Source organism: Prunus persica, chromosome G6 (assembly GCF_000346465.2).
Source record: "Prunus persica cultivar Lovell chromosome G6, Prunus_persica_NCBIv2, whole genome shotgun sequence".
Classification (NCBI taxonomy): domain Eukaryota; kingdom Viridiplantae; phylum Streptophyta; class Magnoliopsida; order Rosales; family Rosaceae; genus Prunus; species Prunus persica.
Window position 1 is genome coordinate 3,924,050 of NC_034014.1, and position 27,305 is coordinate 3,951,354.

General features: G+C 36.5%; 3 protein-coding genes across 5 annotated transcripts; all 3 read left to right on the forward strand.

Annotated features, from left to right (window-relative positions):
• On the forward strand, positions 1,887–7,622 carry LOC18772782 (U-box domain-containing protein 44). Its single transcript, XM_007208015.2, has 5 exons — positions 1,887–3,336; positions 3,417–4,214; positions 4,603–4,909; positions 5,126–5,590; positions 6,328–7,622. Exons 1-5 carry the CDS (start codon positions 2,881–2,883, stop codon positions 7,431–7,433), a joined length of 3,132 nt encoding a protein of 1,043 aa, XP_007208077.2. The 5' UTR covers positions 1,887–2,880; the 3' UTR covers positions 7,434–7,622.
• On the forward strand, positions 12,165–14,908 carry LOC18774962 (acyl-lipid omega-3 desaturase (cytochrome b5), endoplasmic reticulum). Of its 3 annotated transcripts, none has more exons than XM_020565986.1 (9): positions 12,165–12,500; positions 12,614–13,006; positions 13,145–13,234; positions 13,366–13,432; positions 13,591–13,683; positions 13,804–13,989; positions 14,073–14,153; positions 14,307–14,444; positions 14,570–14,899. In XM_020565986.1, exons 2-9 carry the CDS (start codon positions 12,699–12,701, stop codon positions 14,759–14,761), a joined length of 1,155 nt encoding a protein of 384 aa, XP_020421575.1. In that variant the 5' UTR covers positions 12,165–12,500; positions 12,614–12,698; the 3' UTR covers positions 14,762–14,899. The 3 variants fall into 3 exon arrangements, with proteins under 3 accessions (XP_020421575.1, XP_020421576.1, XP_007205342.1); XM_020565987.1 differs by having other exon boundaries at positions 12,283–12,299; XM_007205280.2 differs by lacking the exon at positions 12,165–12,500 and having other exon boundaries at positions 12,540–13,006; positions 14,570–14,908.
• Positions 24,670–27,249, forward strand: LOC18773198 (omega-3 fatty acid desaturase, chloroplastic). The gene is made up of 8 exons (XM_007205323.2): positions 24,670–24,980; positions 25,062–25,431; positions 25,790–25,856; positions 25,950–26,042; positions 26,138–26,323; positions 26,581–26,661; positions 26,744–26,881; positions 26,978–27,249. Exons 2-8 carry the CDS (start codon positions 25,076–25,078, stop codon positions 27,170–27,172), a joined length of 1,116 nt encoding a protein of 371 aa, XP_007205385.1. The 5' UTR covers positions 24,670–24,980; positions 25,062–25,075; the 3' UTR covers positions 27,173–27,249.

Here is a 27,305-nt window from a genome sequence, read left to right on the forward strand (position 1 = left end):
TACCCACAAATTATCTCTAGCCACCCAATAATCTCTAGGCACTTGGGTTGACATTTCAAGAAAATGAAATTTGCTTTGATTAGTCAGAACACATTTACAAGTACACCAAAAACTAAAGAAATTTAACTAACAATGTGGATATGGTCAATGTAATTATCCCCTATATACCATGCACGGGTTTGCATTAACATTAAGCAAACTAATTTTTTAATATATAAAAGTGATGTTAGAGGAACGGTAAAGCGAAGGAAGGAATTCAAATTAAATGATAACTATTTTTAATCATTTGAACTACAAGAGCAACTGAGTACAATTTGAATATTTATAATAACAACTTAAGAATTCTTAGCCCTTTTTATTATTCAATTAAAAAAACTATGCTTGGAATTAGAATCTTCTTCAATAAAATGAAGAGAGAATATAATTAGACCATTGACCAATTGCTGATATATATATAGCTAATATTGTTGAGTAATTTTTGTGTTATAATATGTATGGATGTTATTGTTGATTTTTAACATTATGTGGTTATTTCCTTGTTACACGTTTTTTTAAATAAATAATACAAACGATTAAATTACAATCCTCAGTTTGGATGAGGAAAAATAACTCGAAATTTAGTTAAAAGTCAGGAATTTAAAATGAGATATTGACAATTCCCTTGTTTGGCAACTTAAGCGTGAAATTATTAAATGATGCGCAGAAAAAATAGTGAAAATTGGGGCATCAAATTTTCAAGTTTAATTTCCACCAAAATAGGCGGCGTTTCACAATTTTCATAGTGCAAGAATTCATATTTTCAAGTGTGCCAATACTTACTATAAAACTTAATGCCAAAACTTAGGAAAAACAACGCCAAAACTTACGATAACACTCATCTATAAAAATTATCTTATGCCAAATCAAAAAGCTACAAATCATAGAAGAAAGAAGAAAGAATTCTTCTTGAGTTATACATCCTCTGCATCAAATCAAATGCTAAAGGCACTCCCAATTGAGAAAAAAAAATATTTTTTTTTAGAAAGAGAATTCATTCATAAAATCACAGACGTACAAAGAGCGACATTATACAGTGGCCTCGTTAAAACCTTCCTAGGACAATCTCATTGGACAAACCTCAGGAGAGGAAAGAGTACCACACATGTTATGGACTAATAAGAGAATCCAATTCAGGTCACTTTGGACCATTACAATAAAAGAACAAGTCAAAAACAAAAACTAACACAAAGACCTCCGACGAGAACCGCAACTTAAGACCAACATAGTAGACCTACATAAGAGAACCGTAGAAATCCCAAATAGTAAACCCACAGGAGAGGATCACAGAACATCTCAATTGTTAAAAGAAGCCTTCTATGAGCAAAATCATAGTCCTTTGACACCCATACAAACTGTAAGAGATACCATAGCAGAAATTAGGAGAGAACACGGAAGAGGAACGTAGAAACAACAGTAAAAAGACCCCTGAGAAGCACTCCACTTCAACTCAGAACCTGACAAAGAAAATCTCATATGACCAAGCATAGTTCTTCGGTCGGCGCAGAGTAAAGAAGAGCACCACATCCCAACAACTACCATCAGAGTCGCTGCTGACGCCGCTATTAAAACAGAGACAAAACATCAGCCACCAGGTATCACAACTCTCTCAAGGAGAGACACAATCTAGCGTCACTACTGTCGTCGCCATCGAGACAAAGTCAACACTAGTCACTTGGAACACTGCAAAAACAACAAAACAAAACAAATAGACAAAGAGACTTAGATATAAACAGATCTAGACTATTTGGGGAGGGGAGAGGAAGGGGAGGAGAAGAGGAGATAAGAGGAAGGGAAAATATGGGAGAAAAAGAAGGGGAGATAAGTAGAGGAAGGGGAAGATGGGCGGAGGAGAGGAGGGGCAGTGGCCACCTCCCCCCCCCCCCCCCCTTAGCTTCCTTATGATTGGTTGTCAGCAAGGAGAAAGGGGACCAAATAAAATAATAATAATAATAATAATAATGAGTGTGTTGTTGATGTTTATTGCACATATGAAGTGATTTGATTTGCTAATATGCTCTGTTTTTTTTAGTACAATAATATGCTTTTTTTATTTTTTTTTTCAATAAGTTGACTTATGTAGTTCATCAAACAATATATTATTTTCTATTTCGTGGAATACCTTCTATGTCTGTTATCAATTTTTTTTTTTCTTTTGACACAAATGTGAGTTATGAGTTAGAAATCGATTTTTTGAAATATTTAATTTTTATCATTTACAATTTACATGAGCTATCTAAACAATAAAATTTGTAATTTATGTTATTTATAAAATTCGATATACATAAACCCAAATACTGAAGTCTTCAATTGCTAGAAATTGAAATAATGAAAATCTGAATTCTGTCACTTTATAATTTTATATAATTTTTAAGTTTTTCATCCAAACGAAAGGCAAAGAGATGAATTTTTTACACATACTATTAAAATGCTATAAGAAATTAAATTTAAGATCACTCATTCGCAAGATAAACCCATGTTTTCCTCGGCTAGACCCGGCCGCCGTGACCGTGTTGTTATCAGTGATTTTGATAGATGTGGTAACCAACTTAATATACCACTATTGAAAAACAAAAAGTAAATACAACTGTTACTTCCCAATCCTTCCCTCTTCGGTTTTTGGCGCCTCGTTCTCTCTTCTTGGTCGTTGAAACTTCAACTAAAATTCTGCAAATGGTGGCTCAAAATGTAAAACAGAAGAAAATTAAACATAAAAAACCGTCGGATTGGAACCTGAAGCTTGAAGCTTGAAGACAGTGAAGAGTGTGAGTCTCCATTAAATTCAACACCCGGAGTTTGACTTTGGCTCCTTTCCCCAACCAAAACTGCGAACGCGGCAATGCAATGACGTCATCGTCGTCGTATTCCTCCTCCGTCTCATCGGCGGTGGACTCAATCCACACCTCGCTCGCCGACCTCTGCGCCCCTCACTACCACCAATCTCCCTTTGACCTTCCTCGTCGCTTCTCCGGCTTCGCTAACCGCCTCCAGCTGTCACTCACTCACCTCACCCGCGCCACGTCATCGCTCGACGCCCTCCCTCCCTCCGTGCACACCGCCTTCAAGGGAATCGCCTCCGACCTCGCCGCCGCGCTCGAAACTTTGTCGTTTTACAGAACCAAGGGAAAGATCTCCGTCCTCATCAACTGCCTCTCCCTCTGCGATTCCCTCGCCGACCGTACGGTCGCCATATCCGGATGGCTCGCCCTCCTCGACCTCGCCATTCAGGACCTGAACCTCCCCGATCTTCGAAAGAAGATCGCCGATCTCTCCAGAGATATGAAGCAAGCTCACTTCAAAGTAAGTGAAGTCAATTCGTCTTTGAGTTTGATTCAATTATTGTGAATTTTATTTTGAAATTGGGGATTTTCATTTTCTAGGTTACGGAGAGGGAAGAAAGAGTTCATCATACACTACAGAAAGAAGGACGAACGACTCAATCGAAGACGAGCAAAGCAGTGGAGAGCGCGATAATCATGGACTTGGCTCGAGCGCTCGGCATCGACCCTGAGAATCACGACGAGCTATCCAAACAGATCAGGCTTCTCAAAAACGACGTCGCCGGGTCCAATTCGGTGTCGGAACGACGGATTCTGGTGTCGTTGGAGAGGATTGTAGATAACTGGGCCATACGGCCCAATATCTCGGCTTGGAAAGCCGGGATGGAGTTCGAAGACGACGACGTTCACATTTCGCCGTTTAAGAATTTTCTGTGTCCGTTGACGAAGGAGGTGATGAGGTACCCAGTGGTGCTCCAATCGTCGCAGACTTACGAGCGGACCGCCATTAACTACTGGTTCGAGCGGTGTCTGGAGGACGGTCGAGACCCGACTTGCCCGGTCACAGGTGAAGTTCTCGGGTCACTGGAGATGAAGCCGAACATTGGACTTGCTGGGGCTATTGAGGAGTGGGTCAACAGGAATGTTGAGATTCTGGTGAAGATTTCAGTTCAACATCTTAGCAAAGAGCCTCCTGTGGTGGATTGTTTGGAGGGAGTGTTGGATAATGTGTATAATATCTCAGAGGAATACCCCAGTTGTAGGTATAAAGTTAGGAATGCTGGGGTTCTTGTGCTCATTGTTAAGATGCTCAGAAACAGTTCCAAGAGTATTGGGACAAATTTGAGAAGCAAAGCTCTCATGGTTTTGCTTAGCATGGCCAAGGATGAAGAAAGCAAGGTGGGTTTTTTTTTCCTTCACTTTCTCTAGTTTTTTGGCGCTTGTATGAATTTCAAGACTCAAACCAGTTCTTATTGATTATAGTCATCGATATGTGCACAAGAAAGTAGCTTAAGATTGTTTCTAAGTGAGTACTAATTAGTGGGCTGAGAAGGGGAAGGTAGAAGGAACCAAAAGAACAAATTTTTGTGGTGATTTTAATCCTTGAGATGCTTTTCTTTAAATCATGGTATACTCTTTCATGCTGAAGTTTTTGCTCCACTATGCCTAAGCACAGTTTCTCGTCATTTTATATAGCTTTTTGCATTTGATTTTGTATCTAGTAGGACCTTGTGGTGTGTCATACATTTTGACAAGTTTCTGATAGAATGTGTTAAAACATTACTAGAACATCATGCTTCAAGAGGGTATCACTAGATTGGCCATACATAGTCTTATCGGGAGCTCAGAGAAAGAGAAAGAGTATGCTGTCAAATTGTTACTTGAGTTCTCTAGCGACAAAGCTTGTTGCATTAAAATTGCAACAGAAAAAGGTGCGCTGGTTCTTCTCTCAAGCATGGCAGGAAACCTAGAGCATCCTGGTTTATCCAACCTAGCCAACAAGGTATTGAAGCAGATGGAAAAGGTGGAGGATAATGTTCAGTATTTAGCTGCGGCAGGGAGGTTTGAACCCTTGCTTACTCGACTTTGTGAAGGTATGCCTTCTATTAGCTTTTACTTGTCCTTCTGAAAATCATTACATTGTCATGGATTACATATAAAAAATCAATTTTGCAAGTTTATTGTACAAAAATGGAATCAGAACAGGGGAGCTGGAGAGATCCATCCTTTTTTTCCCTATAGACTGCACAGTGTATGGTGTGATTTACATTCACATGTTATTATGGAATCTAAAGTCTTTTTGTCAACAGGTTCTGACGATGTCAAAATTGAAATGGCATTTATGGTGGGAAGTATGACCTTGACAAATAGCAGCAAGGAACAAATAGCTAGGCAGGGTGCGAAAATACTAATTCAGATGCTATCTAAGCCAGAAGGAAGAGCAGCAAGCTTGCAAGCACTGTACAACTTGTCAGGTCTAGATGACAATGCAACCATCCTTGTAGATTCTGCTGTACTTCCCACTCTTACAGATGTCCTTTTCAAAAACCAGGATACTTCTCCCGAACTGAAAGAATTGGCTGCATCAACAATGGCTAATATAGTATCAAATCCAGGGCACTGGGAATTGGCATCTGCTGACAAAGAAGGGCATCCTATGCAGTCAGAATCATTTATATATAGTCTTTTGAGGTTTTTACCTCTAGCGTCCCCTCAATGCCAAATTTCTATTCTCCATATTATATATGGAATTGCTTCGTCCCCACAGGCATCAGGTTTGTTTCATTTAGTTTATGCATTAAATAATATTCTTTCATTAGTTATGGAATCATACCTTCCTATATATATCTTTGTTATATCAATCTCTGCATTTAATTTGTGTTCACTGCTATGTAAGTTGGTGCTTTTTTATTTTCCTAAATTTTATTTGTTTGAAAATGGAATCAGGAAAAAACGTTGTTGATGAACAAAATCCTATTATAGTGACTGGGTTATATGTTGTTTTCCAAAAAAGGCCAAATCCAACATATTACTGGAAAATTGGCTTTCCCTAAATGACGTTTAAAAGAAACAAAGAAGATGATCTCCATAATTGGCTTCTCAGAATAATTTGAAAAAACAACCTAAACCTCTATGCTGCAACAGCAGGAACAGGGCTCAAGTGAAGGATCTAATTTTTAACGTCAACATGACAGTGGTTACCATTGTTTCTCTTCTCCTTTACATTGTTGCCTCTGGATCTTATGTTCTATATCCAAAATCTAATTGTATAATTGTTGTGCTTTACCCTTGATCATATATACCTGTGTGGGCTTGCTGCTGATAATATCATAAAATTCAAATTCTAGGAAAATGTAAACCACTGTAGGTGAATTTATCTAATCGGTTTCTATTTTGTTGCTACATTTTATGGTTGTGAATTGTATGCATAAGAGTATCTCTCATAAAACTGAAACTCAGACAATTACCATGTTCTAACATGAGACCCGTGTTTTATTATTTCTATTGGCAGAGTCGGTTGCCTGTCATATAAAATCTGGGGAAGGGATTAAAACCATTTTACCATTCCTTGAACACCCAGAAGTTGAACACAGAATTCATGCTTTTAAGCTTACAAGACTCCTCTCAGAAAGGTATGGTCAAGATATAGCTAATGAGCTAAGGCTTTCTACCAGGCTTCCCCTGTGCAGAGACAAACTCTTAGACCACCTTTCAACCGATAGTGAGAGATCCGATGCTGCATGCATACTTGCGAACCTTTCACTCTCCGAAGATGAAGTGAAAACACTCCTTGGAGTTGGTTTTGTAAAATGGATGATTACGACTCTAAAAAACCAGCGCCAAATTTCCAATGGGAGGATTTCACGGCCTGCATCAAGCATGTTGGAAGGTCTTCTTGGTCTTTTACTTCACATTACAAGGAACCTTGAGCCCCAAACTCTTGTTACGTTCAAAGAGCACAGCCTTATCACTATCTTCTGCGAACATCTTGGTTATCCTTCAAACCCAAGAGTGAAACAACTAGCTGCTCTTGGATTGAAAATCTTGTCCGAGTATGGAAGGTCACTAGCTGCTGTGGAATCAGAACGACCACCTCCCCATGGAATGTGTTCTTATCTGGTCTTCATGTGTGGACGCTCTTCTGAAGAACCTTCGACGTGCCCAATACACAATGCTCCATGTGAAGAAGACAGTCAGCTGTGCTTGCTAAAGAGTAACTCCATCAAACCCCTCGTTGATCTACTTACAGACAGCAACACGAGTGTTCAGATTGCTGCAGTGGAGGCACTGTCCACTCTTGTAATAGATACCTCCAGCAGCTTCAAAAGAGCAGTGGACGAGCTCGAACAATTGGGTGTGATTGAAGCCGTGATTTCTCTTTTCATAGAAGTTCGTCCGGGGGAGCTTCAAGAGAGAACAACCTGGATCATAGAGAGAATATTGAGAGTCGACAACCATAGACATTCTCTAAATCAGTCTCTGGTTTGGGCATTGGTGGAAGCCTTTAAGCATGGCAATGCCAACACAAAGAGACATGCTCAAGATGCTCTCACTAGTCTGAAACAGTTATCGGCGGTTAGCGGAAAGTCCTCGTATCAAACTCGGGCACAGAGGTAGCTGATGACAGACATGGAATTTTTGTTGTAATTTTTAGTGAGTTTCCCTGTCTCAATTTGTAAATTTATTGTATACTAATTTGTAAATTTATTGTATAGTTGTGCTCTCAGTCTCTCAGTTTTGCATTCATTGTTGTAACTTGTAACTTGTAAGAAATCAATAGGGTGTTGAGAATTGCGAGCTGCCTGATTTTCATCTTCAGTTAAACTCAAGCTTGATTTGAGTCTTGCTGCATTTTGGGAACTTTACAAGAAAAGTCTCGACAGCAAAGCAACCAAAAAGTAAAGGCCAAAAGCTTGTTGCCGCATCTGCTGAAAAGTCAGTATTTTCCAGTCAATATAGCTCCCCACTAAGAAAAGAATAATCGAATAAAGTTTGAAAAAATACATAAATTCCATCGAATATTCTTTCATTGCCCAAAAAAATCACCAGAATTCCATTTTAAGAAAAACATAATCGATTGTTCACGTGTTAACATCAGATTTTCTTTACCTAGACTCTTTCTTAAGGGTTAATTTCAATTTAGTATCATGAAGTCTCACCTTAAGGCATGTATGTTTGTTCTCGCACTCTTAATTTTAACATGTATGTACCTTAATCTTTTTAATTTGTTGCAATTTGATTTCGCCGTTAACTTCATTGTCAAATTTTTTGTTAATTGCCTAGATAGCAGGCTTGGGTCCCACCTATTCACCTATTTCGATGTCAGTTGAAGGTTATTTTCAGGCAAATGGTGTCTTTAGAGCGCATTGTTGTTAAAAAACTATGACACATTTTCTGCAAATTTGGGTGGGAAGACACCAATTGCTTGAAAATACCCTTCAACTGACATTGAAAGAAGCAAATAGGTGAGACCAGGCCTGCCACGTAGGTTATAAACCGAAATTTTTGACGGTTAAGTTAACGACGGAATCATATTGCAAAAATTAAAAATATTAGGGTACATATGCGTTACAATGGAGAATGCAGAAGCAAACATATATTCCTTAAAGGTGGGAGTTCAGGTACTAAATTGAAATTAATCATTTTCTTAACTATTAAAATAACTGCATTATGCATGTTCACATAAGAACTTTAATTTAAATACTTTTTTTTAATTATTAATTAAAAAACGAATATTCGTACTTGAGATCTCTTCTCAACACATATACCGACATTCGAGTAAAACAACATTAAAATCATTAACATACTTTTAGTTTAATTGCAGCATGACATACTTTTAGTGTTCCCTGCATTGCATTGCACGCATGCAATTGAACATGAATAAACGAATCAATCAATCAATAAAGTTTTAGGATGTTGCAAAAACAAAACAATTAGGACGTTAGTCGGTGATTAGGTCGGCAAGTTCATGGCTAATTCTGGAACATGTTGATTACAAGACACTGGTGATTTGCAATTTTACCTTAAAGTTGAATCATATTGTCCCTCCCTTGTTTTCTTTTTTCTTATTGTTTGTCTCTCTAAAGCGAAAACCAAACTCATGTTTAAGCTGTAACAACATTTTTACATGTTGGCTTTTCTAGAACCTCTGCATCAAAATTCAAAAGCATGGACCACAAATTCAAGGGTGGTCATTTGCCTAGTAAGTTCAAGGACAAATAGTTAGACCAATTCTCTTAATTAACGTTGTATTTTTTTAGTCTATGCCTCTAGTCTAGTCTCATTACTTACTTCATTTTTATGGTCAAACTTTGACTTTGCCTCAACAAAGAAAGGTTGCATATTACATTTCACATCATCTCCTTTTTGCTACAATTTTTTAATAATGTGGCAAATCTAGTCTTTATATTTTAATCCACCTTTTGGGTTTTGAGTTAAACTCAAACTCGTATATGAGTTAGGGTTTGCGATAAAAAATTTAAATTATATGAACAAAAATGACTTTTTGCCTATTATTAATATCATATTGTATACCAACTTCTGATCATACATTATAAATTTGACATCTAATTTCGTAGCATAATAAATGTGGTACAAGAGAAGTACCAATAATTTCTTCACCCTACATTAAGTATGGCAATCATGGTCAATTTTTTAGGTCGGGCTGTGAACCTCAATGGCGGTATAAAAATACCTTAACATTTCATTTTCAACTCACTGCTGGAGACTGGCTTCATTTCCAACTCACTGTTGGAGACTGGCTTCATTTTCAAATTGGTAAACAAAATTTGGAGAAATAGACCAGACAACCAAGTTGGTGAACAAAATTTGTCTTCTGGAAATATTAATTCGAGTTTGAAGTTTCTAACATGAACCCTAGCCCCTAGGCATAGCTATACATACTATATTAATGCTTCACCTACAAAGGCAGGTGCTATAATTGAACATACAACAAAGTCATGAAGCCTCTTAATATTTGGTTTATATTCAAAGTTCCAAACTTTTCAAACTCGTGTTGTTGGTGTTGCTCTTCTCAGTTTTATGGTTTTTTCAACGTTTTAATGATTTTTTTGGTTGGGCCAAACATTTACATTTATAAATTATAGTCTCCAACGCGTATACTCCGCCACCGATGGCTTGACTGTAGATCGGTCTGGCTTAAAAAGAATAAAATCACAATCAATTCAATAAATCATGATATTTTCTTGCCAAATAACAATATAACATATTAGAAGACTGTCTGAGCGGACGATATTGTAAACGGAGAGAAAAGTATGGATGAATAATAGAAAATACTAACAGGTGAGACAGTAATCTAGCAAAGGGAACATATTTTTGCAATCCCATTTACCAAAAGAAATAAATAATCCCAACGTGAAGACCGTACTCGTTATCTTTTTCTGGGAATGAGTGCGGCCAGACCTTGGCTTTAATATATTGTCATATATATCTCTCTTGTTTTATTTACTGTCCCAATTCATTTCCGTATGATTCCTTTATAATTTAGAAATTTAAAAAGAAAGGCTCTTGTTGTAAAAACAAAACAAAACAAAAGATAAAAATAAATTATTTTCATTTATGTTTTAGGATTAATTTTATATATTAAAATATTTGATGTAATATAAATGCCCTTTTTCACGTTCTTTTTTGATCATGTCAATTAATTTTGAAGGAAGTTAAGGTTTCACCACAAAATCAATTGGCAATAGAAGGAATAACCCAACTCTTTATAACCCTTGTTATTTTTCTCAACTTTCCAATGCAGGATATTTTCACCTTTACATTCTCACACGCCCCCTCACGTGTAGCGAATTTTCAAGCCTAACACATAGACAACATATATCCCAAAAGCAATTAGTAATGGAGAGTAGCCTAACTTCTTATAAGACCTTGTTATATTTCTCAACTTTTCAATGTGAGACATTTTCACCTTCACATTCTCATAAATCTCATTCAACTTTTCATCTTTTTTTAGTTGTTAGTTTAGGGAAGAAAGGCGAAAAGAGACGTAATGCCTTTTCTTTTTGTGTCTGCAAATGAAGAATGCCTGAAAAATATGCCTTTCCTTTATGCGATCTACAAAGTTTTTTTTTTTTTCAACGATCTACAATGAATATATGGCTGAAACAATCAAGGGAAAGAAACTATGGCATTTTTATAAAAATTATACTTTTCCAACCTTTATTAATTAGTGTTTTTCTTCCCTATGTGACAAAGCAAGCATCTAAATATATTGTTTATCTCTCTAATTTTCATATTTGGGATCATATCCTCCTTATCTCTGGGATTTCAAGTTTTAATTTTGGTAGATGGGGCCTGAATGTTTTTGGGATTCTGACATGCAGTTTTCTTTTCTCAGCGAAAAAACAACGAACCAGCCTTTTTAATAAATCAAGTGTCAGTGTCAATACAAAATTCATAATTTCATATCTTTATCTTTATTAGTTTTCATTGCATCTGATCTGATTAACAAGAAGCCTTCTTATCACAAGCAGCATCTCCCATCGAGATTTCAAATGTTATATTAATGCATAGCATACATCAAAATTTATTCCGTAATGCGATGGCACGTACCACATCATTTGATAATTAAAATTTGTTAATATTCGCAAAGCTAAGAATGTGACAGATTTGTGTTAATAAGTTGCTTGCCCTATCAGCTGACTCGAATTACAAAAGTCATAGGAAAGACTATGTATTCAATACTAGTTTGTGGATGAGACAAGCGTGATTCGATACATTTTTCATTTTTCATACTTTCGGTTGCTCCGAGTGGCCAATCACTTTCTGCCAAGTGGGTTCTGTAAAATGCCTGAGAGCCATAAAACTGCAGGCCAAGAAACATACTGGAAGGTGAAGCAAGGCATGTCCAAGTTTCCATACCCTCTTCTCTTTAGAAAGATGCAAAGGTTCTTCTTGGGGCGGGCAGCCAATTAAAAAAAGTTATTCTTTAACTAATATCTTCTGAATATCTGTCTTTTTTTATTTATTTATACAAATCATGGCCTTTTATTTATGGGCCACAGTTTTTTTACCATATTCATCCAACCCTATTGCTCATATATATATATATATATAAATAATAGCAAAGTATATCCAACCCCCATTCCCCATTACCAACTGCAGAGAATTTTCAAAGCAGACCAGTGGGATTGGTATTTTCTTGACAGGCCTTTTTCATAGAAATGTTCAATGTTTGTTTTTTAGTATTTGTCATTCAAAGGAAGAAGGAAAAAAAAAGAAGAAGAAAAGAAGAAAAATGTTTCACATTCATTTCATGCCCCTTTATGCAATAGTAAGTGAACAGCAATTAAATGCTTCTGAATCCTGCGGTCTTGGTCCTCTGTTGTCATTGGCCACACTTCCCTGGCCAAATGCAATCAGACCAAGTTGGTGTGTGGACAAGTAGTCCTCCACAGCTGGCCTTGAGGCTTGGTGGAGGGCTTTGCTTTGCACATGGCCGGCTGGTGTTCAATCTTAGAGGTAACATTTGGCCAAAAAGGCCACAACTTGTGACCAAAGGTCAAGTAAATTTGTTAGATTTGATGGGCATTTGATACTGTGTCTCTGAATTTTTCTTTTTTCTTTTTTCTTTGGCGTCACAAAAAACTCTCAATGGATGCACTAATCCATGACCAGGCAGAGAGATTTGTGTGTCTGTGTGGTACGGTGTACCGTTGCACGGTGCACGCTCTTTCTTTCTCTCTCTCTCTCTCTTTCTTTCTCTCTCTCCTTCTCTCTCTGCTTTACGCTTATAAATATTAACATTCTGACCTTAACCTTACTGCCTACAGCAGCCCTCTTGTCCGCTTCTCAGTGGATACAGAGATTTTTTAGGAGCAGCGGTTATTCCTCCATTGAAGGAATCTACTTTTAGCTACAATGGTGGAGGCTCAGAGCAAACCCATGAATGGGGTTAATGGGATCCATAACCACAACAAACAAGATGAAGCTGATTTTGACCCAAGTGCCCCTCCTCCCTTTAAGATAGCTGAGATCCGTGCTGCCATTCCCAAACACTGTTGGGTCAAGAATCCATGGAGGTCTATGAGTTATGTCTTCAGGGATTTGTTTGTGATATTTGCAATGGCATCTGCTGCCATTTACTTGGAAAGTTGGTATCTTTGGCCAGTTTACTGGGCTGCTCAAGGAACCATGTTCTGGGCTCTGTTTGTTCTTGGACATGATTGGTAATTATATCACTTTCTCGCATCTACATTTTTTTACGTTTTTTCTTGCTTGTTATAATTTGGCATGAACTTTGGGTACCAGGTTGTGTATGTATATATGTTCTCTGTTTCTAATGTAATTTGTTTTCGATTGAATAGTGGCCATGGGAGCTTTTCAGATAGTCGAACGCTGAACAGTGTTGTGGGGCATATATTGCATTCTGCAATTCTTGTACCTTATAATGGCTGGTGGGTTCCTCACAAACTTCTTTGCATCCATACATCAAATGATTTTTTTTTCCTTCTCCGTTTGAGCTCATATTATTAAATATCTTTAGATTGTCTTTTGAAAATGTTGTTGATGTGTGTGATTTCTACAGGAGAATCAGCCACAGAACTCACCATCAGAACCATGGACATGTTGAGAATGATGAGTCTTGGGTTCCTGTAAGTGCTTCACTTAATTCACACTGCTCCTTCCATTTTTAATTTTGATTTTATTTTTATTAGTCGCAATGCTAGCTCTTAACTTTGCATTAATGTAAGAACTAGTTCTGATGTTTTAATTAGTGGTTAACATGTTTGTGTTTTGCTATCTTTGCTAGCTGACTGAGAAGGTTTATTCAAGTTTGCATGAAAGTACAAGAAAATTCAGATTCAGAGTGCCATACCCCATCTTTGCATACCCTTTCTATCTGGTGAGAAAACCCATCTTTTATTGAACATATGTCTTCATGCTTAGATTCAAAACTGAGAGTTTCTGATGGTTCATGAAGCCTAAGGTTTGCTTCTTTTTTTTCTGCTGGGTTGCCTTTCAGTGGACTAGAAGTCCAGGAAAGCAAGGTTCTCATTTCAATCCTTACAGTGACTTGTTTGCCCCAAATGAAAGGAAAGATGTGATAACTTCAACTGTTTGCTGGACAATGATGGTTGCCCTGCTCCTCTATCTGTCCTATGTAGTAGGCCCTGTCCAAATCCTCAAGCTCTACTGTGTCCCTTACTGGGTGAGCTCAATTTTAAAATCTTCATGATAATTACAGCACCTGCAGACAGTTCATTTTTCCTAATTTTATACTTTTACTTGCAGATTTTCATAATGTGGATTGATTTGGTCACCTATTTGCATCACCATGGTTACGATCAAAAACTTCCCTGGTACCGTGGCAAGGTAAAATGATACATGGAACTCAACTATATTGATACTTGGATGTTAATTCACATGCTGCAAGTGAAGAACTATTGTACTTAAAATTTGGAGATGTTATCAGAAGGGTTAATGAAATAAGAAGCTTTTTGTCCTCTCATGGTTTTCATTATGCAGGAATGGAGTTATCTACGGGGAGGCCTCACAACCGTTGATCGTGATTATGGAATGTTCAATAACATCCACCATGACATTGGCACTCATGTGATACATCATCTCTTCCCTCAAATCCCACACTATCACCTAGTGGAAGCTGTATGTTACTAACCTGTTCTTCCTTAGACAAATTTATCACTTGTTCAGAATTTACAATTGCAATCTATTAGCTAGCAGTAATTGATGGTAATTCTAATGCTGCCATTCACATGCTTATATTGCAGACCAAGGCAGCCAAGCCAGTTCTGGGAAAGTACTATCGGGAGCCAAAGAAATCTGGACCATTTCCGGTTCACTTGATCGATAATCTAATGACAAGCATGAGCAATGATCACTATGTTAGTGACACTGGAGACGTTGTATACTATCAGACTGACCCCAAGCTTTTCAAAAGTCTTAAGAGCAAGTCTAGTTGATTTTGTTTTTTGGTTAGCTCAATTGAGATGGCAGGGATGAATTGTTTTCTGTATTGCATTATCTGCTGAAAAACCTTGAGAAGGATAGCTGTATTTGATGATTTGTTAGTTTCTAGCAAATAAACATGTTTTTGTCAATTTTGTTTTGAGGATTTTGTTCTAGCTTCTTAGTTTTTGACAACGGAAATCTATAGAGGTAGATGAAGTGGCTACAGGATAACAATTTATATCTTATGCAAACACTTAAATTGCATTAGCCCCCTAAGGCTAAAGCCTAAAGCCTAAAATCTTCATATCAAATTTCAGAGTTATGAATAAGCATGGATGATGCCAACGGGGTTGGAGTCTTAACTCAGTGGAAAATGGCATTGAGCTTGACTTGCAGACAAGAGGTTTCAAGTTTGAACCCTCATGCATCATAGTTGTGTGTGTGAGAAATCTCCATCCCTTATACTTTAGACTTTCGCTTATACTAAAAAAAAATGAATAAGCATGGATACCTTGAGATCAATAAGTCCTGAGTCTAGGTTGAGCTGGGCTGGGCTGGGCTAGGTTGGATCAAGAATTGGTGATTCATAATGTTATTGGCACACAAGCGCGTAGATAGAGTAATAAAAGAATGAAAAGTCTTCAGAATGATCGTATTTCTTATATATTTGAAATGAACACATTTTTAATAAGATTAAACGGGTAGATTCAATTAATGAATAATAAATTATGATAAATTAAAAATATGAGGCTCTTGGACTCTTTGGATTTCAAAATGATAATAGAATGAATTAGAATCACGGTTAGAATCATAAGCTGCGTTTGGTGGGTCAAACTGGACTGGTTAGAATTGGGCTTAAAATATTGAACTGGGCTGGATTTTAAGTCCTATGAGTTATTTGGTAGAGCACTAGACTGATCCAGTCCGTTGTTTGGTACAAGGCCGATCTGGTCAACATTAGACTTCCCTTTTATATATATATATATATATATATATATATATATATATTATAATCAAAACTAATATGACTGTTTATTAGATTAATATCAGTTTTTTTTTATTAAAAAAAAAATGCATACACAATTAAAGAAATTATGAACAATCCTAAACACAAAATATATTTATAAAGCAGAATTTAATGCATTAATAATAACCACAAAAATTCTCTTAAATACATTCATATGATCCACAAATACTTATGTTGCTTTATTTTTCATCCACTCATTAAACATCTTATTAGCCAAATTATCCCTCCATGCAGACCATTGATAGGATGAGGCAATGGTATCAATAGTGTCATGATCTACATTGTTCTCATTGAGGGGATCATAATGGATTTCTTACTCCATTAAATCTATAGACATTTCCCTCCTAATTAAGTTGTGTAAAAGACAACAAACCGTTATTATTCGGCATTGTGTTTGTATTTGATAGAACGATGGACTCCTGAAGATTGCCCAACGAATCTTAAGAAGTCCAAAACAACGTTCCATCATGCTTCTTGTTGATGCATGCTTCATGTTAAAGTATTCTTGATGGTTCAATGGTGCACATCCTTCTCCCCATTCTAATAAGCGATATAGCGTGCCTCTATAAGGAGTGAGAAACCCATCACAATTTGTGTAACCCCAACATCCACAAGGTAATAAAAACCTAAACAATATATAAAAATAAAAGCAAATTTTTTTTTTTTAAAAAAAAAAGATCCACAAGGTAGTAATAACCTATTTTACGTTGTATCTACATTAATCTTACCTATTGGATAACCCATGTGGCCTAGATATCGCATCTCGAAATACTCTAGAGTCGGATGTTAAACCCTCCCAACCCGGTAAGACAAATATAAACCTCATATCTCGAGAACAAACTCCTAATACATTAGTGGCAGTGCCACATTTTCTTGTTCAATATCTTGGCTTGTCAACATCGAGCTCATGTCCCATCTAAAGGACCCAAGCAATTCTATATAAACAAAACATAGATATTTCAAGTAATGGAACAAAATTCCATATAAACATACAAACAAAACTAGTTCGCAATTAACACTTGAATATGAATATATAAACATAGCTCAAACCATTTCCATATTTCTCTCAGTGCAATCATTAGGCACATGATCTGACACTCTTAATAAAATCTAATGTAGCCTCAGGACAACATTTAGAACTAAATTGAAGTACTTACTCACCGTCTCACCAGATCTACTGAACATATCATGAACCGTATGATTTTTATATGATGGGCAAGAATATATGAAAACATACAAACTTGCTCCTCAATGACCACCGAACCATACATCTTCAACCTTCCATGAGTACAAAGTAATTCGCACAACATGCCAAATGTTTTTCTATTCATTCGAAGTTCATTCACACACGTGATATCACTATGTCCTATAAATCTATCTAGAACACTCAAACAAGTCTCATACTTAATAAAAGTTCGGTTCTTAAGAGAGTACTTTTCATAGTACCATGTTGTCAAAGCATATATGACAGTTACTAACATCATGGATGCATACAAACGTTGTTTCTCTAACTCTATTGCAACTAGAGTTGTCATAATCTTCCTCTTTTTCTTTTTCTTTTTATCCATGTCTATCATGCCATTAATAATATTGGCAAGAACAAAATCATAATCTGTGACTTTATTTTTCATACTCGAACATAAACCGATTCTCACATTATATGAAACAACACGGAAATGGATTATCACTAGGCAGATTAACAAACAAGTTTCACCCAAATTCATTTCATCAGAAAGACAGTATACTTTAAGCACCCACCTAAGACATTTCATATACACTGATATTTTAGGCTTTTTACTCTTCCAATAGACAAAGCTTCACAGTCAGTAGTTGATAGCAAAACTGTGAATCAGATCTAACATAAATAACTCCAACATAATTTATTTACGAGGCTCAAGAAGCTTCAGGAGCTGCAACAAATTGAAATATACTCATTTGGTCGAAAACAAAAGTTTAATGGTGATTTTAAAATAATGGGAAACTCAAAACAGTAGGCAAAACAAAAGTTTATCCTCCTTTGGATAAATGAATTGAAAATTACATAGAATTTTAAAATGACAGAATTTAGATTTCTATCATTTCAATTTTTGGCAAAAAAAAATTTCAGTGTTTGGATTTGTTTGTTGAATTTTGTAAATGACATAATTTTGTAAATGACACTATGGAAATTATGAAATGACTCCTATTTTGGTGGAAATTAAACTCGGAAATTTGATGCTCTAATTTCCACGCTTTTTCTGCATGTCATTTAATAAATTCCTTGCTTAAGTTGATATCCCAAGCTGGGCCCAAATATATTTTCGGCCCAGTACAACACCAAGCGAAAAATCCTTATTTAAGCAACATGTCACGCTATAAGTTTAAGTGGGCCCAAGCCACACGAATGTCTGGGGCTTGCTGAGCGGGTTGTGGTATGGATGGTTACGAGCATTCACGAGGACCATTGATGGGCCAAGAAGTGGAAGTTTTGGGCTGCTTGGGAGCACCAAAATTCGAGTCCATTTCTTGAGCCCAAACATATGAGTAAGCATGAGAGAAAAGGAGTGGCCTAATAGCTTAGGAAAATATCAAATGACTTGCAAACACTTGGAGAAATCTCACATCAGCCAAAATATCCAACACCTTGATCAAATAGGCTGTTTCCAACAGCTGAGCAAACTCACAGGCCGCTGGAAACAAAATACCAATAGTCCAACCCAGCATCGTGGAAAATATCCAGCATATCTGTCAAAACCATCAAAACCAAGCAAACCCATGTGCTAATCCCCTTTTTTGACTAGCACCCTTACCCATTCTTTCCTCTTCAAGCTTTGGTAAGAAAACAAGAAACAAAAGTGGGTGGCTCCTCACCCACATGGAGAAGTCCAGCTGCATGAGGACCTTGGAACTCCAAAAAGCTTCATGCCTACATGCTCAGGCTAGGGAAGTTTCACCAAATAAGATGGAATGGAAGAAAGTGAAGGAAAATGGGAGAGGGTGGCTTGATAAAATTAAGGTTTTCAGTGCCTATAAAAGGAGCCACTTTCTACCCAGCAAAAACAACTCACCTTGGATGTTGCAAGCCTCCCAGCAACCATGAGAGTTCATCAAAGGCAAGCATCCCCTCTGGAACCCTTCAATTTCATGCTTTGTTCTTCCATCTTCCTCATTTCTCTCTCTCAAAACCCACATCTAGAGAGAGCAAGCATCATCTCTTATTTCTGGAACCCTTCGATTTTAAGCCTTGTTCTTCCATTGCTTCCCATTTTCTCTTTTGTCAAATCACCTAGGAGCTTGATGAAGCTTTCGTCAAGCTACTGGAAATATGCTAAAGCCACCCCTGTTTCCATCTTCTTCCTCTCTTTCCATAAACACACATCCAGAGAGCAATCATCATCTCTCACCCCTGCAATTTCGAGCCATATTCCTATCATCTTCTCTTCTGGAAATCGCAGCTCTTTCTCTCTCTCATGCTAAACTCATGAATGTTCAGCTCACATGCCACAAGCTTCTCAAGTCAAGCCAAGAATTTATCTGTAAGCGACTGTTGGTTTCATTGGTGAAGAAGACCAATGTGTTTCCTAAGGCTCAGCTACCCTTTCGAAACACTATTGGGGTCTGATCCTTGAACTCAGACTCAAGGGGTAATTTCATACATATTTCTCTTTTCAGCAGCCCAAGTCCATTCGTCAGACTGCTGGAATAAAAAGACCCCTACAGTTGACAAACAATGGAATTGTCAATTTCTCCTCTTAAATCTCAACTTTTAGTTAAATTCTGAATTATTTTCCCCCATCCAAACGGAGGGAAGGATTTTTAATGGGCAAAATAGAAAGGCACCGATCAAAAGAGTTTCCGATTGCAATAACAAAATGAATCAACTCAAATCCTTCGTAGAGAAAGTAATCAAATTACAAACACAGCCAGACAGCTCATACATATGAGATGCAGAGAGAAGTGAGACTTTGTCTATCCTGCTGAGTATAGACTTTGTTTATAAATATTGAAATGCAATAGATAATCACAAAAATAACTGAGAATGCGGTGGCATCAAAATATCCCTCTAACTGCTACCAAATCTAATGCCAACTTTCTAACAAGCAAGATCATTTTGATATCATTGAAGAACACGAGAGACATCCACCAATTAGTAAAGTTAATTACCTTATCAATGCACCAAGAATCAGAGGAATGATAGCAATTTGAAAGGTCTACCAACAATCAGTAATTGCTGCAGCAATGAAAACACTTGTTGTAGCACTTGTTCCCAACTGACTAACTAGGACAATAAATGGAAAAAACCCATGCTAGCCAAATGAAAATGCATCCTAATCAAAATCTGCAGAAACCTAGAGCACTGAGGGCATGTTTACGTATCAGTAATGGAGAAAGTAAGGAATCAGATAATTTAGGAATCGGGGAACTACTGAATCGGTATGGGAAGAATCATTCCCATTAAGCTGTTTACTAAACATACGAAATTAGTAAAGGAATGGGGTTGATTCCCATTGTTATTGTTTACTAATTTTCATGAATCAGAATCCAAATTAATTTGATTACTAAAATGCCCTACACATTTTCACCACATCACATATATAAAATTCACCCAAAACCAAAAGCTATAGGAAAAGGGGTTTTGAATTAATCAGTAAGAGGGAATCCGTTATCAAAGAAAATTATCAGCAATTTATTCTGAACCAAAAGCTAGACAAGCTAACCTGGCTAAGAAATCTTTGATCAAGTGAGATAAAATTCACAAAAGAAGTCACCTAAGGGCTAAGCAGTTGCAAAGAGCACATCCAAAACTAACATAAGCAAATAAAATTCACAAAATAAACTCCAATAAATATTTATCTTTCACCTACGTAACTAGTAAATAATCAAATAATAATAATTTGCATAATCTTCATACGATTAAATACAAAATAGTCAAACTACCAAAAGAAGAGATATATAATCTCCACAAAAGTCATTCACCCATTACTCATCAATCGCAATCACTATAAGCCATGCTCCATAAGATTAAATACATAATCTTTTTTTTCTTCATCAGTCATGGTAAAAAAGACCCTCAGCAAATCGTGCTCTTTGGCTAAAATATTGGTGATACGAAATACTTGCAAAGGAGTTAGGAATTCTATTTTCCTCAATTCACCACCAAGTTTAGCTTGCATATCAGCAAGATCCTTCTCTGTTGAAAGAACATTAACCAAACCTGCAAGTTGAGGTGCCATTCCGGCTACGGCTTCAGCCATAAGTCCAAAACTGACGCTGCAATTGGAACTCCAAACGGCAGCAATCACTTTGTAGTAATTACCTAAACAAACTGCAAGTCTTAGAATAGTAACACTAAGAAATTCATAAACAGAAGATAATGACATTCCACTTTGACAAAATACATTCTGCACCAGCTATAAGATTTTCCAAACCCAATGCCATCTCTCTTCATTCATATACTACCAACATGGTTAACTATGACAATATCATCAATTTATTTATCCATGATCATACTTTGTTTTGCGATGAATGTGAAGACAGAAGATAGAAGAAAAAGAAAAAGGTGGATAGATATATAGATGGAGTGACTTACATAGTTTCTGCTGCTCCAGGGAGGCTGTGTTGTAACGTTAAGGGTTTGAGTTGTTTGAACTCCTTCTGGCGTGTATTTTTATTTTTTTTAGGGTTTGAGTTATTTTGGAATTATAGTAAAGTGGTAAGGGTATTTTTGGAAGTTAATAAGAGAAAGCAGGAATGGGAATCGTATCGACTAGTCCCCCCTAGTCGATCTAATACCTAGTTTTGAGGGAATGTGATTACGGATTTTGAGGTGGGGCCCACTTATTTTTTCATTCCTGATTGCAAGTAAACGCAGGGGAAGTCAGGAATGGAAATCATTCCCTTTCCTCTCATACCCATTACTGATACGTAAACATGCCCTGAAAGTAGAAGTCTAATACTGAAGTTCTAATTTTGAGAGAGAGAGAGAGAGAGAGAGAGAGAGAGAGAGAGAGAGAGAGAGAGAGAGAGAACATTTGTAAAAATAATCACATGTGTGTTTATGTACACTTCTCCACAGTCCCACAATAACACATTAAGGAAAAATAATCATAAACAGCAAATTGCTTAGCATTTTTGTGATTATCAGTACTCTAGGAAAAATAATCATATGTGTATGTGTTGTCCATGTATTAACTTGATGAATACTAATTTAGGTGAATATGCTTCTACTTCCAATGCTATATCATGTTGCCCACATCAATTGTAAAAGTTCAAGCCCTACAGTCCACCTGCTCTACAGAAAAAATAAAATAAAATAAAATACCCAACCATTTGATACGAAATTCCATTATACATGAAACCTATTTGTTTTGCTACACACTCATAGTGTGTTGGGTTCCCTACTAATCCGAGGGGATAAGGCGTGCTTAATGCAATTTCACAACACATACTAAATAGCAATGAATATACTACATCATCTTGCCCACCTAGCTTAATTTCGATCACAAAATAATTACTTTGATCCCCTGCTAAGTTACAAGCCCACACTATAAAGCTCGGTCATAAAATCCTATTTGTATGCAATTAAATGTGCAATAATTGCATCAGAAATTGTCTCCAACTTCAACATGTATGTACTTTAGATAAGAAATGCGTGTGTGGAACAAAAGTTTTTCATGAAATATGTTTCTGATTGTAGTTTGTTTGTAATTCTCTATGGTAATGACATGTTCATTCCTTCGATTAAAAAAAAAGAAAAAAAAAGATAGAGTGCAAGGGTCATGGTGGAACTGATGAGGCATCATAATCAAGAACAAGGTTCAATGAATAATTACTTTGGATTCATTTACTTAATAAATAAATTAAACACATATTTAATGTTAGATTCATGTATTTTTTTAATGGGTTAACTGGTGATTTGCCCCCTAAACTTGTATCTAACTTTCAATTTACCCCCTATCATTTTTTATTTATTTATAGAAAATTAAGGATATGTACTTTTTTTTTCGCCAATTTTTCCCTTGCCGTGTAAATCCATAACATTTCTTCCAATTTGCCGTTAAATATGAGAGCAAATGGTCATTTTGTACTTTAAAAATAAATGAAAAATAAAATAAAAAACAGAAAATTGAAATACTCTCTCTCTCTCTTTCTCTCTCTCTCTCTCTCTCTCTCTCTCTCTCTTTGCAGGTGCGGGCTAGGATCTGTTGCCACCGCCGGAGGGGAGGGAAGGGATGGGTCTGGGTCTGGGTCTGGAGGCAAGGGTTGGGGGATGGAATGGGTCTGGGTCTTGGGGGGCAAGGGCTGATGGAAGGGTCTAGGTGATATGTCCATAAATTTACACATTTATGTACTCTTTATACTTAGTTTTTGTAGGAGAATTTGGTTTTAAAAGGACTTATTACTTTATTTTCTCAATTTTCAGCTTTCTGGAGCAAGTAAATGGTTTTCAACAGAAATACAACTTTTTGGTGGAGTTTTAGTACAAGACCAGTTGGAGATGAAAGCTAAGATCTTGTTTCACCCATCACCCTAAGCCCCATTACACCTTAGTGAAAGTCCTACTTGATCCAAGGAGAAGTGTGGTTCCTCATGTGGAGAATATGTGTGGAAGGACTATGGTCGGATGGTTTAAATGTTTTCAAATATGCGATATCTTTCCATGAGATCTTTTATCTATGTCATGTGCCTTTATTTCAATTATGATGCTCTGATTCCTCTCACATATTTATGAGTGACAATAACTAGTCAAATTTCGAGTGCTTTTATTAGAGTGAACATCCTTGATGAGATTTGAAGTTGAAGCTTGTTCTTATTTGGTTATTTAACTTGTGTGAAGCTTAAGTCGTGGGTTGTATTAATGTTGGTTATTTCACACACTACATCCAAGTTGTTCAATTAAAGTTTGGTTAACCCTTTGATAATGTCTTGAGTTATTGTTGCTTATTTCTTGGACGTTAGCTAACGGTTAGTGATTATCTCTGAAATCAATATTGGGAAGTTATTCGCTCGCTTGTTTGCATTGAATCTATGTTCTTTAGTTTTTATTTTTCGTTTTGTTTTGCTCTAGGACTAGCAAAATCAAAGTTGTGAGTATTTGATAAGTCCATAAATTTACACATTTATGTACTCTTTATACTTAGTTTTTGTAGGAGAATTTGGTTTAAAAAGGACTTATTACTTTATTTTCTCAATTTTCAGCTTTCTGGAGCAAGTAAATGGTTTTCAATGGAAATATGACTTTTTAGTAGTTAACAAGACCAGTTGGAGATGAAAGCTAAGATCTTGAAGATGATTGTGGAATTTTTCTAGAATTTTCGGAGCAGCCAATGAGAGTAGTCTTTGAAGTTAAGTCGGCATAAGGTGCAATCCCGTCAAAATTGTGCTGCTATGGAAGAATGATTATTTAAAGATGCTCCTAATTTTTCCTCAAGGCATGCGATATATGGCTGGAAAGATAAGACAAAGACCTACAATTTACATATTTTTTCTGAATTTTCTTGGAGGAGGAACAACCCCAAACTTGCGTGCAAAGTAACTGGTGTGTTATCCCAATCCAAGTAGGAAGAGAAGTCAATTACTTACCCATTTTGGATTGATGTTTTAATTAGGTTTTACTTTATTTTTGGGCTGCTATAAAAATCCAGCCAGGGTAGGAATAGACGTGTGGTGTTTTATTTAAGCATGAGAAACAACTCCATTGGGGGAGTTACACACGGAAAGACTAGGAAAAATTGGAGATGCCAGAAGAATACCGCAATTGGCTAAGTTTTATTGTTTCTTCCTTATGTTTTTGTTTATGTCGAATCTATGATTATGTGTAACTAATTTTCTTTTGCTAGGGTATGATGTTGCCCTAGTATGATAATCTAGTTTTCTTATTAAGGGTGACTTGTACCCTTAATCTGTCATTCCAATTTTCAACTTCACTATAAACTAAATAACTCTCTCTTTTAGAGTTTTTTTTTTTTTTCTCCTTGTGGATTCAAGGTACCCTTCCTAACTGAAAACATAGATTTTCTTCTAATTTATGCTTTCGTGCTGCATCAAGAACCCCACAGAAACCTTATCTTAGCTGCTCTTCTTCTATCACAAGCACAACTACCATTTGCCCAACAATAATTAAGATTTAATTCGGAGCCTAAACACATATAAATAGCCAACCCCTTAATCAACCATATCAAAGTGTCACGTTATTAGAGACTCCAAGACCAAGAGTGTCTGTTGTAAGTAGTCCTCTTTCATTTCCTCTGTATTTCTTGTATTTTCTTGTTAATTAATTTTTTGTTTTTTCTCTTTTCATTTAGTTCATTACACAGAGATGGAGACTAGTGTGACCAGAGGCCAAGCTGATTTTGACCCAAGTGCTCCTCCACCATTTAAGATTGCTGAGATCAGGGATGCAATTCCCAAACATTGTTGGGTTAAAAATCCATGGAGGTCTTTGAGTTATGCTGTTAGGGATATTTTTGTCATTTTGGCACTGGCAGCCATAGCCAAATACTCAAGCACTTGGTATGTTTGGCCATTCTATTGGGCTGCCCAAGGCACCATGTTTTGGGCTGTATTTGTTATTGGACATGATTGTGGCCATGGAAGCTTCTCAGACTCTCGCTGGCTCAATAGTTTTGTGGGGCATATTTTGCATTCTGCAATTCTTGTTCCTTTTCATGGCTGGTGGGTTCCTTTATATTTCTTTAAATTCTTGTACCCTAAGCTTCATACAAGCATTGTAAACGTGGTTTAAATAGTTCTATTATAGATAGGGGACTATTGGTTGGTATCAATTACTATTATCAACTAGCCTAATAGAAAAGGGTCTCGACTTACACACCAACCGTCTTGTTCTAACTCTCATGGCACTTTGATAGTTTGTGTGTGTGATAAATTCCCCTCCCCTCGTAACTTAAACTATCGCTTGTATTCGGAAAAAATATCCACGTTCTATCAACAAAATATGGATCATATACCATAAATTGGTACTTGTGCACAATAATTTCTTGATAACTATTAACATCACAATTTATACTTACAGGAGAATCAGCCATAAAACACACCATCAGAACCATGGACATGTTGAGAATGATGAGTCTTGGGTTCCAGTAAGTGTTTCTCTTATGATCTCAGTTATATTCTAATGCTTTGTATTTGATATTCAATTTTGCATTTCCTCAACTTGGGTTTGTTTGTTTTAGATGACAGAGTCTTTGTACAAAAGCTTGCCTAGCAGCACCAAAACGCTGAGATTCACAGTGCCTTTTCCATTCTTTTCTTTCCCTCTCTATCTGGTTGGAGTTCTTAATTCAATTAATCATACAGATTGAGCTTCTGATTGTGTAATTAATTAGCTTCTAATTTTTGCTTTTGCTTTGTGTAACTGAAGTGGTATAGAACTCCTGGTAAAGAAGGCACTCACTTCCATCCTAGCAGCGACCTGTTCTCTCCTAATGAAAGAAGTTATGTTATAACATCAACTGTTTGTTGGATTATTATGGCTGCTTTGCTTTTCCATTTGTCCATTGTGTTTGGTCCTATCCAAATGCTCAAATTATACTTTGTTCCTTATTGGGTAAGTAATTGGGTTGATCTTTTTTTTTTTTTTTTGGAAGACTTTTCCTATTAAAAGGGGCGATAGTATATTAAACTCACACACACTATACGGATGTTAGGACTCGAACCCAGGACCTTGCCTGATGGAGTAAATACTCCAAACTACTACAGTAATGAGTCCTTTGCTGGTTGATCTTTTTTGTTAACTAGTACTATCTAATCCAAATTGTTTTTGTTATATATGTTTGTCTTTTGATCATGCTCTAATTTTTACAGATTTTTGTTATGTGGTTGGACATTGTCACATACTTGCATCACCATGGTTATGAGACGAAACTCCCTTGGTACCGTGGCGAGGTAAATGTTTTTTTGTTTGTACTCTAAGAAAAGAAACGTGTTTTGCATTGTGCTTATGTACAAAACGGTGTTGTTTTTTCAGGAATGGAGTTACCTAAGAGGCGGACTTACAACTATTGATCGCGATTACGGATGGTTTAATAAAATTCACCATGATATTGGGACCCATGTTACACATCACCTATTCCCTCAAATCCCACACTATCACCTAGTAGAAGCAGTATGTTCTCCATTACTTGAGCAAATTGGTTTATTCATTTGTTGGTTTTGAACCATTGATTTTAAATATTTGCATGCTTGAATAATTATCTTGCAGACAAATGCAGCTAAGCATGTTCTTGGGAAATATTATCGCGAGCCAGAAAAATCAGGCCCAATTCCATTTCACTTGGCGAAGATTTTAACTGCAAGTATGAAAGAGGATCACTATGTTAGTGACACAGGAGATATTGTGTATTATCAGACTGATTCAAAGCGTCTTACATTTTATGAGAAGATGAAATCCTCGTAATCTTTCGAAGTTAAAATTGTTGTGAATTGTGATCAAGAGATTTTTTTAGTTTATTATAAAATTTACAATTCCTCTAATTTTGTGTATTTGTTCTAAAACTGAAACCCACATATCAAGCCATCTGAATACCATA

Coding starts and splice junctions, on each gene's coding strand:
- LOC18772782 (XM_007208015.2), top strand. CDS start 2,881: ATGACGTCATCGTCGTCGTATTCCTCCTCCGTCTCATCGGCGGTGGAC. Junction 3,337..3,416: donor TGAAGCAAGCTCACTTCAAA/GTAAGTGAAGTC, acceptor TTCATTTTCTAG/GTTACGGAGAGGGAAGAAAG. Junction 4,215..4,602: donor CCAAGGATGAAGAAAGCAAG/GTGGGTTTTTTT, acceptor AAACATTACTAG/AACATCATGCTTCAAGAGGG.
- LOC18773198 (XM_007205323.2), top strand. CDS start 25,076: ATGGAGACTAGTGTGACCAGAGGCCAAGCTGATTTTGACCCAAGTGCT. Junction 26,043..26,137: donor TTTCTTTCCCTCTCTATCTG/GTTGGAGTTCTT, acceptor GTGTAACTGAAG/TGGTATAGAACTCCTGGTAA. Junction 26,662..26,743: donor TCCCTTGGTACCGTGGCGAG/GTAAATGTTTTT, acceptor TTGTTTTTTCAG/GAATGGAGTTACCTAAGAGG.
- LOC18774962 (XM_020565986.1), top strand. CDS start 12,699: ATGGTGGAGGCTCAGAGCAAACCCATGAATGGGGTTAATGGGATCCAT. Junction 13,235..13,365: donor CTTGTACCTTATAATGGCTG/GTGGGTTCCTCA, acceptor TGATTTCTACAG/GAGAATCAGCCACAGAACTC. Junction 13,684..13,803: donor TTGCATACCCTTTCTATCTG/GTGAGAAAACCC, acceptor GTTGCCTTTCAG/TGGACTAGAAGTCCAGGAAA.